This window comes from Meleagris gallopavo, chromosome 7, assembly GCF_905368555.1.
Source record: "Meleagris gallopavo chromosome 7, MGAL_WU_HG_1.1, whole genome shotgun sequence".
In the NCBI taxonomy this organism is placed as follows: domain Eukaryota; kingdom Metazoa; phylum Chordata; class Aves; order Galliformes; family Phasianidae; genus Meleagris; species Meleagris gallopavo.
Window position 1 is genome coordinate 29,938,127 of NC_139410.1, and position 15,392 is coordinate 29,953,518.

At 37.7% G+C, this 15,392-nt stretch overlaps 1 protein-coding gene across 4 annotated transcripts in view; it reads left to right on the forward strand.

Moving 5' to 3' along the window:
• Positions 1-15,392, forward strand: part of MGAT5 (alpha-1,6-mannosylglycoprotein 6-beta-N-acetylglucosaminyltransferase) — a 115,526-nt gene that overhangs the window by 84,790 nt on the left and 15,344 nt on the right. For all 4 annotated transcript variants that reach the window (XM_085228765.1, XM_085228768.1, XM_085228766.1 and 1 more), the window contains 2 exons: positions 5,319-5,468; positions 13,025-13,171. In XM_085228765.1, the coding sequence (XP_085084891.1) occupies positions 5,319-5,468; positions 13,025-13,171 (297 nt within the window). The remainder of the gene's footprint in view (positions 1-5,318; positions 5,469-13,024; positions 13,172-15,392) is intronic.

A 15,392-nucleotide genomic window follows, 5' to 3' on the forward strand; every position in this document is an offset into this window, starting at 1 on the left:
GCTTTAGTACCACTTTGCAGTGCGGAAATGTAGATATGTCTTGCTGGAGGTCAAGAAGGATGTGTGCTGCAGAGACTGTAACTAATGTCTTCTTGTTTACTTCCTTCTGATAAATATACCAGATTTAAGTGGGTTGAGGATTACAAATAGGAGGCCATGAAGAACTTCCCTGCATTTCTAAAGATTATCCTTATATATAAGCTATTGTGGGTAACACTTGCCAAGTTTTGAATGTTTGTAGACAGAGGTTAGAGTTTTTATCTGGGATTTCTAGCAGTGCTAAGGAATAAAGAGAGACCTCCGTCTATCTAAGTGATGTAGAAGGAATGAATAAAATCTGAGTAAAACAGAGTAAAACACATAATCCTCTATTATCAAAATTGGATTTAATTACAGAGCATTTCAATTAAAAGGGAATGCTTGAAGCCTTTCACATCTTCTTAGCTCCTATAGGTCTATTATTTTTTTTTTGTTCTTCCTGCAGTTTCCCATCATACTGTTCCAATACTTCTGCCCTCAATCATAGAAAGAAAAGACTCAAGATTCATTTTAAATTCTAGTTTTGCAGGGTGACATGAGAGAAGGCAGAATTTGACCTGAATGAGAAAATACTCATCAAAATGTAGCTTAACATTTGTATTATGATTACTTTAGTAAAACATTGTTACAGTGCATTGAAGTTGCTTTAAAAATATTTTTATGTTGAAAGATGAATTTGTTTGTTGCTAATGCCCCTTGACAAGGTGTGTATTCTTAAGTGTGTAATGTCTGCAGAGCAAGTTTTGAAGAATTCTAAGTGAGAAATGTTTACACTTGAGCTAGTGTTTATTGGGAAAGTACATAACCAAGGCTATTTATACAAAGCTTTCCCTTTATAGCTCCATATGACATGTGTAATTTCCCCACTGTATTCCATGTTGGATGAATTGGGAAGAGTAAGATGGGGCAAAGCCAGGAAAAACTACACTTCTAGGGAATGTTTTTATTATGAGCAAAGATCAGCGTTTTGCTGCTGGCAGCATTGCATTTCACTTCCTTCTGATTGTTTTTTTGTGCTTCAGATTTAGCAGCATACTTTGGACGAATGTTTCATTTCATTTTTGGAGTGAGAAGAAACATAAGGGAAAGGGAAAAGATCCTTCTCACCTTTTCTCTCTCACCTGCTCAGTGCACTCACAAACTTACCTCATAGTGTTTTTTTCTTGTCCTTCAAATTTGCAGCAGCACTGTGAGCTTATCTATCAATTAAAGCTTGCCTTTGCTGCTGCCACCGGGCACCAAGAGCACTGTCCTTTATGCCTCTTAGCAACCTGAAATAAACCAGGCATTTTAGTCAGTGATCAGCTTCACTTTTTTTCAGATCTCTGCAGCTGCCCTATAAACTAGTCAGGTGTTGCAGTATCAGTTAACATCATTGTCTAGTTATGATGTTAAAAAACCAACACAACAACTTTTTCTTCCTGTGGTCTCACTTGCTAATTTCTCTTGTATCCCTGTACTTTCCTGCTTCAGTGCTTATAGTGCACAGGTACTTCACATTGTTAATTCTGGAAATTGCAATTCAAAGAGCAGGAAATTCTTTGTTTAGGCATTTATAACCACTAGATAACAATGAAACTGGCAAATCTTCTAAAAATCTCACTGATAAAAATACTGATGTAATTTTTAAAAATTTTTATGGAATAAATGGAGGAAATGATCAGTTACATAGATAAATACTGGTCTTTATTGAGATGCTTTATTGATTCCTTGTGCAAATATGTATCTATATATCTATATGTATGCAAACAAATGCTATCTATGTATCTATATGCCAATGTATGTTTTGTACAGGTATTTGAGGTGAGTGCCTAACAAGTGGTTCATAAACAGGCATTCAGGGAACACAAAAGCACTGCAAGGTTTTATAATACTTCCTTAACATATTCTCTCTCCTTCCAGATTTTTTTCAACCCAGGGAATTATCTGATTACTTGCCTACTGATAAAGCATCCCTTGACCAGTTTTTGAGATCTCTTAAGACCTATCTTCTAAGCATGGTCTAATCTTGATCTTGTGCAAAAATGAAGATTTTTTTCAAAGCTTCTTAAGCATCTTATGCTTGCATAAGGCTCTGTTATGCACTGTGAACATACCACTGGGTTTTGGCTGACCTTGGACTTTTAGCAAATAAGTACTCTGGTGTTTGAACCTTGAGACTTAACAGTATGCACTTAGGAAATGCACAAAGAACTGTTCCAGTAATTCTTACTTCTCTGTATTACGTTACTCAACTTGTGTAAAAATAATTGTGTTCTGACTTGTTTCATTGTTTGAAGAGGGGACTAGTTATATGCCTGTTTTACAGTTTGAACTTTCAACCCCTTCATCTGGTTTGGGACTCTGAATCAAGATTTGTGTAATGTAATAAACCTGCAGTTCTGTGCATGTGCATTTTGTTCCTTGCTGAATTTCTGATGTTCTGTGGGGTTGCTCAAATGGTCTAAAATTGCAAAATTGTATGAAAACTTTACACTGACAAAGTGTATCGCGAAGTAACATGTGGGTGTCCTTTATCATGACAAGAAAAAAGCAGAGTTTAGTTTTTCATGCATCATGTTTCTGCCATGTACTTTTGTTGCATTTATGCTTTTACATTTTGATGCACCAAACGTAAAATTTCAGCCCTTCATGCTGTACCTTGCTGCCAGCATTTTCTTATGGAAAGGTTTATCAGCCTGTTGTCATTTGATTTCTTTGATGAGAAAGGCCTTACAGTGCCTTTGAAGGTAGGTGGAAATAACTGATGTACGGTAATGACAGTTCTTCACTCAGTGATCAACAAATACGCTTTTCTTGAATGGCAAGTTTATTTTAGCTGCTAAAAACTTGCTTCAGAAAGAGCTTGTGTGACTGTTTGTTACCTCTACCCTTCCATTTTGATTCTGAGGAGAAATAATTTGCTCTATTTTGATGTGATAATCTTTCAAGCTCTTAAGTTTTGCACTGTGAAGAATGAATATAGTGAATAATGCAGCTTGACCCAGACTGTGAAGAGCAGTCTGATATTGCTTTGCTAGCCAGCAGCCTATGATCATGATCTCTGCATTTCTTTGATCCTCTTTGAATTACCTTTAAGTAAAGTAAAAATCAGGAGCTTACTTCTATTTTTTTAAGATTAAAGAAAATCTAAATCCACACTCAAGCAAACAAACTCAGGAAGTGGTTTAACAATGAAAGGAATGCTCTTTGTTTGCACATCACATTTATTTATTTAATTGCAGTCCTTGTATTTCTAAAGGCTATACTTATGCTCTCTTATTTTCTAATCCATTGTTTTAAGTGTTTATAATATTCTTGTCATTTAAGACCTTCCCTACTCCCCAAAAAGCGCAACTGTAAATACAGCATGGAAGCCTACTCTTTTCATCCTATGTGTCCTTCTTTAACCCTGCATTCCTCGTTTTCTAGCAAGCATTTGCTGGAATTTAGATAGAAGATGGCACATAAACACAGTAGGAATATTCAGTTTGTTATTAACATGTGATTTGGAAAATATTTTTAGGATGAGTTCAATGTCCATTATATGTATCAAAGAATGTTTCCAGCAAAATTTGTAATGGACATCATGGGTGTTTCTCAGAAACCCTCTAGATTTTTATTGTCATCATATACAAGCAGGAGATGAAAATGGGACAATTGTATCGGTCCATTTTATGTTAGTCTTTGAAAATGAGATAATGGATAAGAATAAGGTGGCAGCAGAGCTAGTTCAGATGAAAGATTTACCTTCTCTGACTCCAAAAATAGCCAAGACTTGAGGTGTAAGAAAGAATGCAAAGTTTTGGAATTGATTTTCTTTTAAGAAAATGTATGAGCTTCTCTAAGTTTCTAATTATGTTACTTTATTTTACTAATAATGGGAGGAACATCTTTTCAGATTTGAAATAGAAGCAAAAAGCTTATTTTTTTTTTAAATGCCTTATATTAATTAACAGTAACAGCAACCCTTTGTCTCCATTTGTTGCCTATTCTACATAATGCTTAACACAGGACATTGAATGGTGCAGTCTTGGCCGACCTACCAGAACAGAGTGATTCAGTGATCAGACAGGCAGTTCACTTCATCAAATACAGTCCTTGCAGCAGAGGTAGCAAAAGCAAGAAGCCGGTCATTACGTGACATTAAATAACCTGTGCATTTGAATGTATATTAACAGTTCATTTAGGAAGGATGTTCTAGGAAGTATTGATGTTCATTCATCCAGGCTTGATGCCTTATTGCTTCTCCAAGAATTAAAAAGACAGGTTTCTCCCAGTTAACTTGCCCTTTGAATGAACTTTGGTAAAATTGTCGCCAGCTATCACACAGGGCTGTGAAGAATGGGGTACAGAATTTACATGACAAAAGTAGTGATTTGAAGTAGAGTTCTTAAACACTGTCTTACTGCCAAGAAGTTAAGAAACTTGTTGCCTAATTTTAGAGTTATTACTAAGACTATGTGCAAATATTGAGGGAAGTCTCTGATCTCTGCTGCATACTGGCTGTAAATGCAGTCTTTAGCTAATTGCTTTTGGAATACTAGTAGTCTTTAAAACTCAAAAAACATATGGCACTGAAAATTAAAAGTAATTCTTGTTTGCAAATTAGGATGGTATACTGTTTTCTTGTGGGCTTTTTATTTTGTTTAACGCGACAGTATAAATCCGTTTATTCTGGGTGTTTTCCAAAGTGCTTTTTAAACTTCAGGTAATTGGAATATTTGCAGATATGTCATGAGACTCAGGTACTACATATTTAGATAAGAGTGTGTATCATTTGGCAGGAGTGTAGCTTATAAGGTGAGATTCGAGCTTTTCTTCACAAAGAAGGTGAACAATTACTTTGTTACATCTCCAAGAAAATCAGATTGACAATTTGATATTTCACAGTGAGGTCATTTATAGTTTTTCTTGTTTGGGGATTGTTATTGTTTTTTGTTTTCACAATTTGAAGACAAGTACTGTTTAGGCAGTGCTGAGTATACAGATACCTGGTGACCTATGTTTTATCCAGTTAGAAATTAATGGAACCTTGGTATTTATTTATTTATTACATATATTACAAATATTAAAGCTGCTTTTTTTTTATTTAAACTAATAAAAAAGAAAACTAAAAATGTAATGAAAGATTGGATATTATATGAGTCACATAGAAAATGTAAGAGTGACCGTGTGAGGAATCATGCAAGAAAATGTGAGAATGATAAACTTCTTCCCTTTCTGTTGTTTTGGTATCTGATCTTGATCTCTGCTTGAAATGTGTAAAGCCTGAACATATTTTATTGTTGCTATTACAGGACAAGAAGGCTTATCTGGATGTCATTCACACCTATATGGAAGTCCATGGAACTGTTCATGGGACAAGCACGATTTATATTCCTGGCTATGTAAAAAACCATGGTATACTCAGTGGGCGGGATCTGCAGTTTTTACTGAGAGAAACCAAGGTAAGTTTGTCAAGGAGAAATAGCAAAAATAGGTAAAGAGACAGTATCTGAAGTACATGCATTTCACCTCCTACAACTGTGCTCCTAATTTTAAAGTACTGGAAATATAAATGATCCAATGAAAAAGAGATTTAATTTTCTTCCATATGCTAATAACACGTTTGTGACTGTGCCCGTGTTTTTTGGATTGACAGCTATTACTAGAAAATTGGGACAATCTAGGGGAGACATTTAACAAGGAGCTTGAAAAACGTGGCTAAATTCGTGTTTCATTTTCCTAAATGTTGTATTCAGCTCAAAGAGATTATCAGCTGAGAGAATACTTTGTTTTAGATCCATAATGTGAAAGTTAAGCAATATATGAAAGCTGTACAACAGGAATGTTTGCTCTGCCCTACCAATGACTTTAACATGAAGTGACCCCATTCTGTAGGGAGGAAAAGAATAAAGGCAAGCCCTCATTCTCCATTCATTTTCTTCCCTCTGCTCCAATTGTGCAGAGACGAGAGAGAGCAGAAAAGTATGCTTTTTGTGGTGTACTTTGCCTGTGGCATCTTAGTCAAGGGAGGTCAAGATAAGGGACAGTGTATACATTTAAATAAATAAGCTTTTGTCCCTGCAATTGGAATGCTTTGTTGGATTTTCATTGCCATTCCCATAATCCTTGTGGAACATTTTACATCACTAAGATGCTTAGTATATTACATTTAAATAGAATGTTTAACTTTCGGTTGGTGAAATAAATGGGGTTGTGTGTTTAAAGTTAGCAAAATATGTAGAACTTAATCTCCACTGTTGATGGTTTCTTGCTGTGCACTTCCACAGAAGAATATTAAAAAAGAAAAGAGAAAGCATTTTCCAGTCTTCCCACATAGCAATAGAGAACTCCTTTTGAATGCTGGGGGAAATGATGGTAATTTGACATCTCTGCGTGACAGTTGTTGGCAAATTATGACTTTTTAAAGGCAACCTCTGGGTGTTTGTACTTCATACATACAGATACACATAATATTGCAGATTAAAAAGTCAACATTTACATTCATCACAGATAATACTGAGATTACACAGCTTTCACCCTCGTGGAGTATGAAATCACTGTATTAACTACATTACTAATGTGGGTGGAATTTTGACATCGTAATAACTCCAAGCACAAACAATCACTTCTTGTGCAAAAGCAAATACATTCTATTGAGTGGAATAATAAACTAAATTAATGAGTTTCCTGCAGAATTACTGGTGTCCTTATAATTAATTAAAAAAAAAAAAAAAAGCATTAGTTCATAGTACAAGTTATGTTTGAGTAAGTCTTCATCATTATTAGCTGACTTAGATGTATTATACTAAAAATGTTATTTTTATTATTAACTGGATAGCTTCTCCAGTTAGTGGTTATATTTGGTATATGCTAAGATGCAATATAAGATATAATTTAGGACAAATTCAAGTTAATGTGTGTTTTACAGTTAAGCACAGGGTTTTATGATCGGAAGTAGCAAGTCTAGTTTTACTCCATACTTTGACTAGTGAGATCCAATGGAGGATACTAGCTTGTGGTGGCAAGGTATTCCTGTGATCAGCAAACTGTTTATTTCTCATAAACTGAATTTCTGTGAGAAGTGTGGATTCAATCTATACTCTTTTCAGAGTCCTACAGGCACTTGATTTGCTATGCTGTTGTGCATTGTTGGTTTGTTTTTCCCCTAACACTGAGGAAAATCCTTTCAAAATGTACTGCATTCTTTTTATCAGATGGCCAAGAAACACTGCTGTGGTTCAGAAAAATTAAAAGATGTAACCAGGCTAACAAACCTTTGGCCTGATAATAAGCAGTTAGGAGTCCATCCAATTCTCCTAATACTTATTTTGTTTTATTGTCAGACAAATCAGAGTGCAGTGTAGTTCTGATAATGAAATGAAATATGTCTTACTGCACCATTAATTTTGGTTATTACCCCTGTATAATTCTTGTTCCAATATATCTAGTCAAGATAAAAACAGCAGCATCCTGATACTGAAAGTGGAAACTGAGAATTATCATTTAGTTGAATTGCACTTTTTCAGTCAGAGCTGTTTGTTTGATTTTTTATATGGGACTTTATTTTAGTTTTTGCTAACTGATGTTTAGCATCTCATAGGTTCCATGGCTTTTCTGCTTTAGCATATGGTTGATTCTTAGTGTTAATCTACACTCTTGATCTAAGTCTTCTTGTTGCCTGTACATTCACAGTTTCTCATTCTGATCTCTCTTGAGACAACGTTTTAACGTAGCTTAGTATAAAGCACCACTCACCTGTCTCCATTGGCCATCTGCTACATTTGTGAATTCATCATGTTTATATCAATAGTTCGTGGCATTGAATTGCTAGCGTCAGTGCGGGGTTTTCACAGAAATCAAGCTGGCTTGAAAGGGAGCATTGTGCCCTGAGAAGCTTCCTGTGAGTGTGCACATGCATCCAGTGATGTCCAAGGACACTTTTTAATCATAATCACTTTAATTGCCAGGCAACGTGACCAGGCCCCATAATGAATTTAGTTAAGGCTTTTTGTCACTGAACAATCAGTGTGCTAAAAATCCATGAACAACAGGAGCTGTACCTCACTGGCGGCAACATGTGTGCATGCAGAACTCATTTGAGCTATCTAGCCTGCTGCTCACTGTCTCTAAGCAACAAACTTTCCCTTTAAGCTTCCAGAAACTTTTTGATTTCTCTTTCTAAACATACACTTGAAGATCCAAGGGCAAAGATTCTTTCATCGTATATGATTTCAACATTGTAGTAGCACGTTTTTGTCAGGTCAGTTTACGAAATTTACGAATGATCTAGTTTTAGAAAGTTAGGGCTAAATAATACTTCAACAAGTCACCCAACTGAAGTGACCCACACCTGTCAGCTTACTTTCCACCACTTTATTTTGCCTTTAAACAGAAAATTCCAAAGGTAACAGCTCAGACAAGGTTTTAGTTCATATTTGGTACTTGGTGTAGGACACAGTTATTCTCAGAAGCATGCAATTGCCATTTTCTCCTGGAGTACATCACAAAGCAATGCATTTCAGCGTAAGTGTGCTTCTCAAGCAAGAGGTGCTATTCAACATCCATTTTGGCTAGTTCAGCTGTGTGGTGTATGACAAGCTGCAGAGATGCAGCAATTCCTGAGAAGATATGGAGCAGTTCAGCACATCAGAGCAGATGCTGAGGCAAGATGCAGCCTCCATGCCAACTCTCCTGCTCACAGCTGGGCTGGCACCAGGCTGTCCTGGGAGAACCAGCACTGAGATTTTGAGAAATACCCCTCCTTTTGAGAAAGTTTCAGATGCAACTTTGTACTCCCTGTCCTTGCAAATTTTTGAGGGAATCCAAATTCTTCTACTAAACGGTCATTTATGCTTTTGGAATGGCGATTAATGAAAGTAGTGCACCTCCCCTATGAAGACAGGCTGAGGGAGCTGGGCTTGTTCAGCCTGGAGAAAAGAAGGCTGCGGGGTGACCTCATTGCAGCCTTTCAGTACCTAAAGGGAGCCTGCAAACAGAAGGGGAATCAACTCTTTGAAAGGGTTGATAACTGCAGGACAAGCAGAAATGGTTTTAAGTTGAGGGAGGGGAGATTTAGGTTAGATGTCAGGAGGAAGTTCTTTACAGAGAGAGCGATGAGGTGCTGGAACAGCTGCCCAGAGAGGTTGTGGATGCCCCATCCCTGGAGGTGTTCAAGGCCAGGTTGGATGGGGCCCTGGGCAGCCTGGTCTAGTATTAAATGGGGAGGTTGATGCCCTGCCTGTGGCAGGGGGGTTGGAGATTCATGATCCTTGAGGTCCCTTCCAACCCTGGCCATTCTGTGATTCTGTGATAAGCATAAATAGGAAAATGAACTTCGACCTTTTTTGATATTGCCTTTTATGAAGTAATGTATGTTTCACTTCCAGACTCATCAAAAAACACCTCAACAGGCATTTAAAAAGCGAATCTGTTGTGAAGATATTTCAATCACAAAAGCAAAAACGTTTTCAGACGGCATTTTATATTAATGAGAAAAATGTATTGAGATAGTAAACTAAAGACTTTGCTGTACTTCTCTTTCCATAGTTCAGAAGAGTATATACAAAATAGTCCAGTAAAAAGGCACACAAAAGCAACAATAAACTACCAGCCCAAAAGAGTCAATGAGATGAAGTGCACCGATGCTAGGAAGGGAAGAGGAAAAGAGAAACACCCCTGTTCGTGGAACTGCAGCACTTAGTCTCTGAAATATGAAATATTTCTGTTCCACTGTTGAGGATTATACAGTTAAAATATTCAACCCTTGTTTTATACTTAGGGCTATAATTTAGATTATTTGTTCAAGTACTCATTTTAATAACGGCCCAATATGTCAGTGTAAATTCCATGGGTAAATTGCTTAGCGTTAACTGAAAGTCACTGATTTCAAACAATGCATAATTTTAAATTTGCTTTTCATGGCAGCGGTTGCAAGGTACTTGTCATGTCAGATATCATGCCAGAGAAGTCCCCATTTAGCTACTGCACCGTGACAGAAATGCTGACATTACGATCAGAAAAGTGGTGTTTTGGGTGCCGTGATGCTCACTGACCTGCTTAAGAGCCTGAAATTCTGTAGCAGTTCATTTCACTGCAAAGACAGAAGAGGTTTCTGAAGAGCCTACCTTATGATAAACCAAAGTAATCTTGCAAAGGTTTCAACACCTGTGTATTTGTTTAAGTTGTGCAAGTGAGATTGCAGATCTGAATCTCCATCTTTGATTTGTGCAGACCTGCAGGTGCACATGGGTACCAGACCTTGCAAACAAGGAAGTGGTTTAAAAACAGGAAACAAAAGAAAAATGATGCTGATAATCATTTTACATCTGTATTTATCTTGCTGTTATCTCCTGTAGATATACTTTTATACTGTAAACTCCTCCTGGCAATCATCTCATTACATATGGTATAAGCACACACCGCCTACTGTGGCATGTGCCCACTTAAAGAACTGCGTGAATAATAACAGTGTGGCTTTCAAAAACATTTTGAAGTTGAGAAAAATGCTCACATACAGAATGAAATCTTTCAAGCACTAACTTACCAGTGACGGATAAGGGAATTCTACTTTGCATAGCAGTTTTGCTCCAGCTAGCAAGTCAAGATCAAGGCCAGCCTTTCTGGGTGTGTGCCTACAGTCATGCTGCCAACACACTCAAATGTGAAGCTTTTCATTATGGAGCTGCAGCCACAGGGTGAAGCAGTTGGGTCTGCACAGGCCCAGCGTGTGGGAAAAGAGCCATGGTCAGGAGCCTTGTGTGGAGGCAGCAGTGTTGTTTTATGTTACAAACATGTAGAAATATAGTCTGTCCTAAATCTCTGTTGTTTTGTGGGTGAGAGCCTTCTCTTCCACACAGTCTTTATCTCATACTAAGCAAGGAACTTCAGTAAGGCCAGTTTCCAACAGCAGGGTGTAGATTCTCTTTGGGGATCTCAGCTGAGGTAATGAAGATGATGTGAGGGAGAGTGCTGGAAGAATTAGGGAGGCTGGAAGGAGGAGCTGAGGGCTGCAAGCAGGAATGAGCTGGGCTGCATTGTGAGGCCCAGGGGCAGCAGGCAATGCACACCTCACCACCATTCTAGCCATAAGGAACATCTTCCTTTATTTCTTCAAAGGTATGCCACTGCTTAGAAGTAAGGCTTGAAAATTGATGTGAAACAGGTGGTAGGCTATTTATTATAGATTAAGTGTTGACTGTGTGCTCTGTGCTGTCAAAACATAAAAACATGTTTCTTTCCCCATGGAGCTTACTCGTAAGTAAACGGACCAGTCAGACACAAAACTGTTCAACAGTGCACAGCAGCAGCTTATTAAAAAAGTGAAAAATGAAACAAACAAACCTGCATTCTCTACATAATAGGCAAACACAGGATCATAGGAGAATTGATGCTTCAGATGGTTTTAATTGCTGGTTCTCAGCTGGTTTTTTGCCTAAGCTAAGGAGTAGTTTTACAAAAAAAACAAACATCCTGCATGCAGATTGTATGAAATAGTTTCACATCTAATTTATTATTTTCAAAAGATTTCCTTCCTTTAAATTAAACCTCTTTTGATGTGAAATTTAGTATGTTTTCTTTTTCCTTTTTTTCTTTTTTTTCAACTGTAAGTTGATATATCTTATGCCACATATAAAACCCAAATTTAAATAATCTAGCTTTGGTGGAAATAGTTGTTCAGATCTTTTTTTATCAGCTACCAGAGCATTTCCTGTAAGATTTCTCACCAAGATAGCTGAGAAGCGTTGTGCAAGTGGATTACTTTTTTTAACCTGAAAATTGAAAACTGAAGAACCAACATTCAGCTCCGTGCTGTGAAAATTGTATGTTCTCAAACAAGGTGAGAAGGTTAACCTTTTTTTTGGATGGCCAACCTAGAAAAATGCTCTTGTCATGGGTCAGAGAGTGCCAATGCTGCAATGCCTGTGCACAGCACTACTGACTGCAGGTCTGTGTATTGAGGTAAGGTTAGCTCCTAGAATGGGCCATCAGTTGTGAATCTTGTGTTACTAGCATTCATTTCCATGCTGCAGAAAACAAAGTAGAATAGTATCATTGGAATTCCTTGAATGCATGGTTCTGATCACAACTCTAATACATGAATTCCAATATTCTAACAGTTACAAAGATTCCCTTTCATTCTGAAAAAATTAGTAGCTATATAAACACATATGTATGTATATAGGGTTGTCAGGCATTGCTGAGACGTTGCTGTTATCATCAGAGCTTTTCATTCTGCCATTATACTTTCAAATAGAATTATTTAATTCAGGAATTATGCTAGGTCAAGAAAGGGATCAAGATACAAATAAATGCTATGTAACTCTGACAAAATACTAGGTTTCTTCACATTGAGGAAAAACGCTGCTTTTTCTAGAGCACCTGTCATCTCAGCTGGCAATAAGAATAGTTTTGTGTGAGCTGACTGTAGGGAATAGCTTTGTGATGCAGTTTACCTCCTGCAGTGTACCTTGGGGCGTTGAATCCACTTAATCCTTTGCAAACCTCTGCTGACTAGTGAGTGTCTTCAGTTGATGTTTGCTGCCACCTACCGTTTTAATTAGACTCAACCAGCTTGCCAGGATCGTGTTGGCAAAACCAGCAAGTTAGCTGATACGGGAGAGAGGGAAAACAGTACTGTGGCTGTTCGGTGTGGTTACTGCAATAAAACTTGTACCTGCAAGGCAGCCCAGGAGTTTCATTTGAGTATCAATCAATCACCAAATGATTTCTCCCCCCCTCCAAAAAAAAAAAAAAAAAAAAAATTGAAGGAGTCTGTTGTTCCCTCAGCTGCATGAAAAGCCATCTTAGTTCATTACAGAAGATTATTGTTAAATGTGTTTGACAGGACATTCCATTACTGCTTGGGTATGAGGGAGTGAGCTGCTGAATCACATTTTATTCTTAATGTTGTTTTTTGTAGGCTTGTATATTCTGAGTGTGTGATTGTTTGTGTTAGGCCTTAGCTTTCAATTTCTGTAAAGAACAAACATTAAGACAGACCTTCTTTTCTGCTTTTCAGCTGTTTGTTGGTCTTGGATTTCCCTATGAAGGGCCTGCTCCTTTAGAGGCTATTGCTAATGGATGTGCTTTTCTGAATTTAAGATTTAATCCACCAAAAAGTAGCAAAAACACAGAATTTTTCAAAGGCAAGCCGACACTCCGAGAGGTAAGCTTTGTTACTATTGATAGGTTCTTTATTGAAAATGATTGTGGATTTCTTTTTAGTAACACAATATAGGAGAAGTTGCATAAATGCTCACAGTTTATTGCAAGGTGTACAACTGTCATTTTTGTTATTATCAGTGGGATTAGCAGTCCTTATTCACATACTGTTAAACTTTACCTTTGTACCTGTGTGTATGTTCTGCTAATTCTTATTCACAAACCATAAACTAAACTGTATTTGTACACCTGATGTTCTGACCTGGAACAGGTCATGCATGATGTGTTGTTGGAAAGCATTTTTATTTAGTGAAAGAAACATATTACTGTGTTCTTCAGAGGAACTAAATAAATGTCATAATTCTTAGAATAGCTTTTGTAGGATTGTTGTATATATGTTTATTTTTTTTCTCTGGAAAAAAATCTATTCAAGCACGGTTGAGCACTGCTATTAATGCTAACAACAAACTCTATTTGCAGTTGAACACAAAATGAATTTGGAGAACTGACTATTTGAGATAAGAGGAAAACTAAACCTCAAGCTTACAAAACAGCCAGAGTGTCTAGCCTCTGTTAAGAGAAGAACAAGGCTAAGCAAGCCAGTCAGCTATGGCACAAGCCTACAACACCTGCAAGCATTTAGTAGTCACGTAGCCTTTTCTGATATCAAGTCTTTTACTTGTGACCATAACTTCTTCATAGATGTGTATAGGTATTTCCTTTACATACTATTCTGAAGGAATGCTTAGGTGATGAGAAGCTTGCACAGCAGTATCTCCTAACTGATGGTGTGTTTTGGCTTTATAAACTGTGTACTGAGCAGTGCCAGCATGCTGAGGGGCAAAGAACAGTTTCCTATTTACAGCCATGAACAGAAGTTGATTATAAGTTTGCGTGCCAGGGCTGTAGGTACCTTTCAGCTCATCATACCTCAGCCCTTCCCACAGTTTGCATTGCTACCACCAAAGGAGATAACAGTAATGAAGAGAAACCCATTTGAACCAGAGGACTTGGCACCTCTCAGAGCTTTCCTTCTGAGTTGCTCACCTGTCTCTCTCTTCTAAAAGTTGTTCTGTGCCCAAACACTAAAACTAGTCAGGCTGCTTGTGACCCACCTACCTCTAGTAGGAGTTTTAGTGCATGGAATGCTCTGCTAAATCCTGCTGACATCTGTCAGCTGTAACAGAAATACTGTGCAATTGACCTGCACAGAAAAATAATCCCTACTGACAGCTTCAGTACAAAACAATACAGTGAACGTTCTTAACAAATGTTACTCCATTCATGTGCTCAGTTGATCTATCATAAAAGTAACCTTTGTTGTAACTGGTTTCCACAACTGCATTTAGATCCACTTATCTTGGTGCTGATTTCTTGAGTTTAAAAATGTTCTTCCATCCCTCTACCAGTTTTTTCAAGTATTAACAACAAACATTTGTGTCATTCTGAAAATTAATTAATTATCCACTGACCAATCACGCATTCTAAGTAGAGTTTGTTTGCACTGGATCTGGGGTGGGCAGTTACCTGCTTCCACTCTACCAGGTAAGAGAAACAGGAAAGAAAAAAAAAAAACAACAGAGAAATTCACCTTCCAGCAGCTTCTTTGGTACCAGTATTTGTATCGAGAGCTCCTCTCCATTACCCTTCCTTGCAAAAAAAAAAAAGGAAAAGAAAACACTGTATGCTAAGCAAGTCTAGTTGAAATGTGTTTGATGAGTGTGGTTTCTTTCCCCACAGAAATAATTTTCTGCTTTTAGGGAGCAAAAGGACTTCAAATTAGAAATTAATTTCAAATCTACTTAGAAGTATTCTAATAAGTCTTAATTATAGCTAGATCACAGAATCACAGAATCACAGAATTGTAGGGGCTGGAAGGGACCTCTAGAGATCATCGAGACCAACCCCCCCTGCCAAGGCAGGTTCCCTACGCCAGGTCGTACAGGTAGGCGTCCAGGCGAGACTTGAATATCTCCAGAGAAGGAGACTCCACAACCTCCCTGGGCAGCCTGTTCCAGTGCTCCGTCACCCTCACCATGAAGAAGTTCTTACGCACATTCGTGCGAAACTTCCTGTGCTGCAGCTTATGTCCGTTTCCCCTCGTCCTGTCTCCACGTACCACTGAAAAGAGACTGGCCTCACCGCTATGGCCGCCACACCTCAGATATTTATAAACCTGGATCAGGTCCCCTCTCAGTCGTCTTTTCTCAAGGCTAAACAGACCC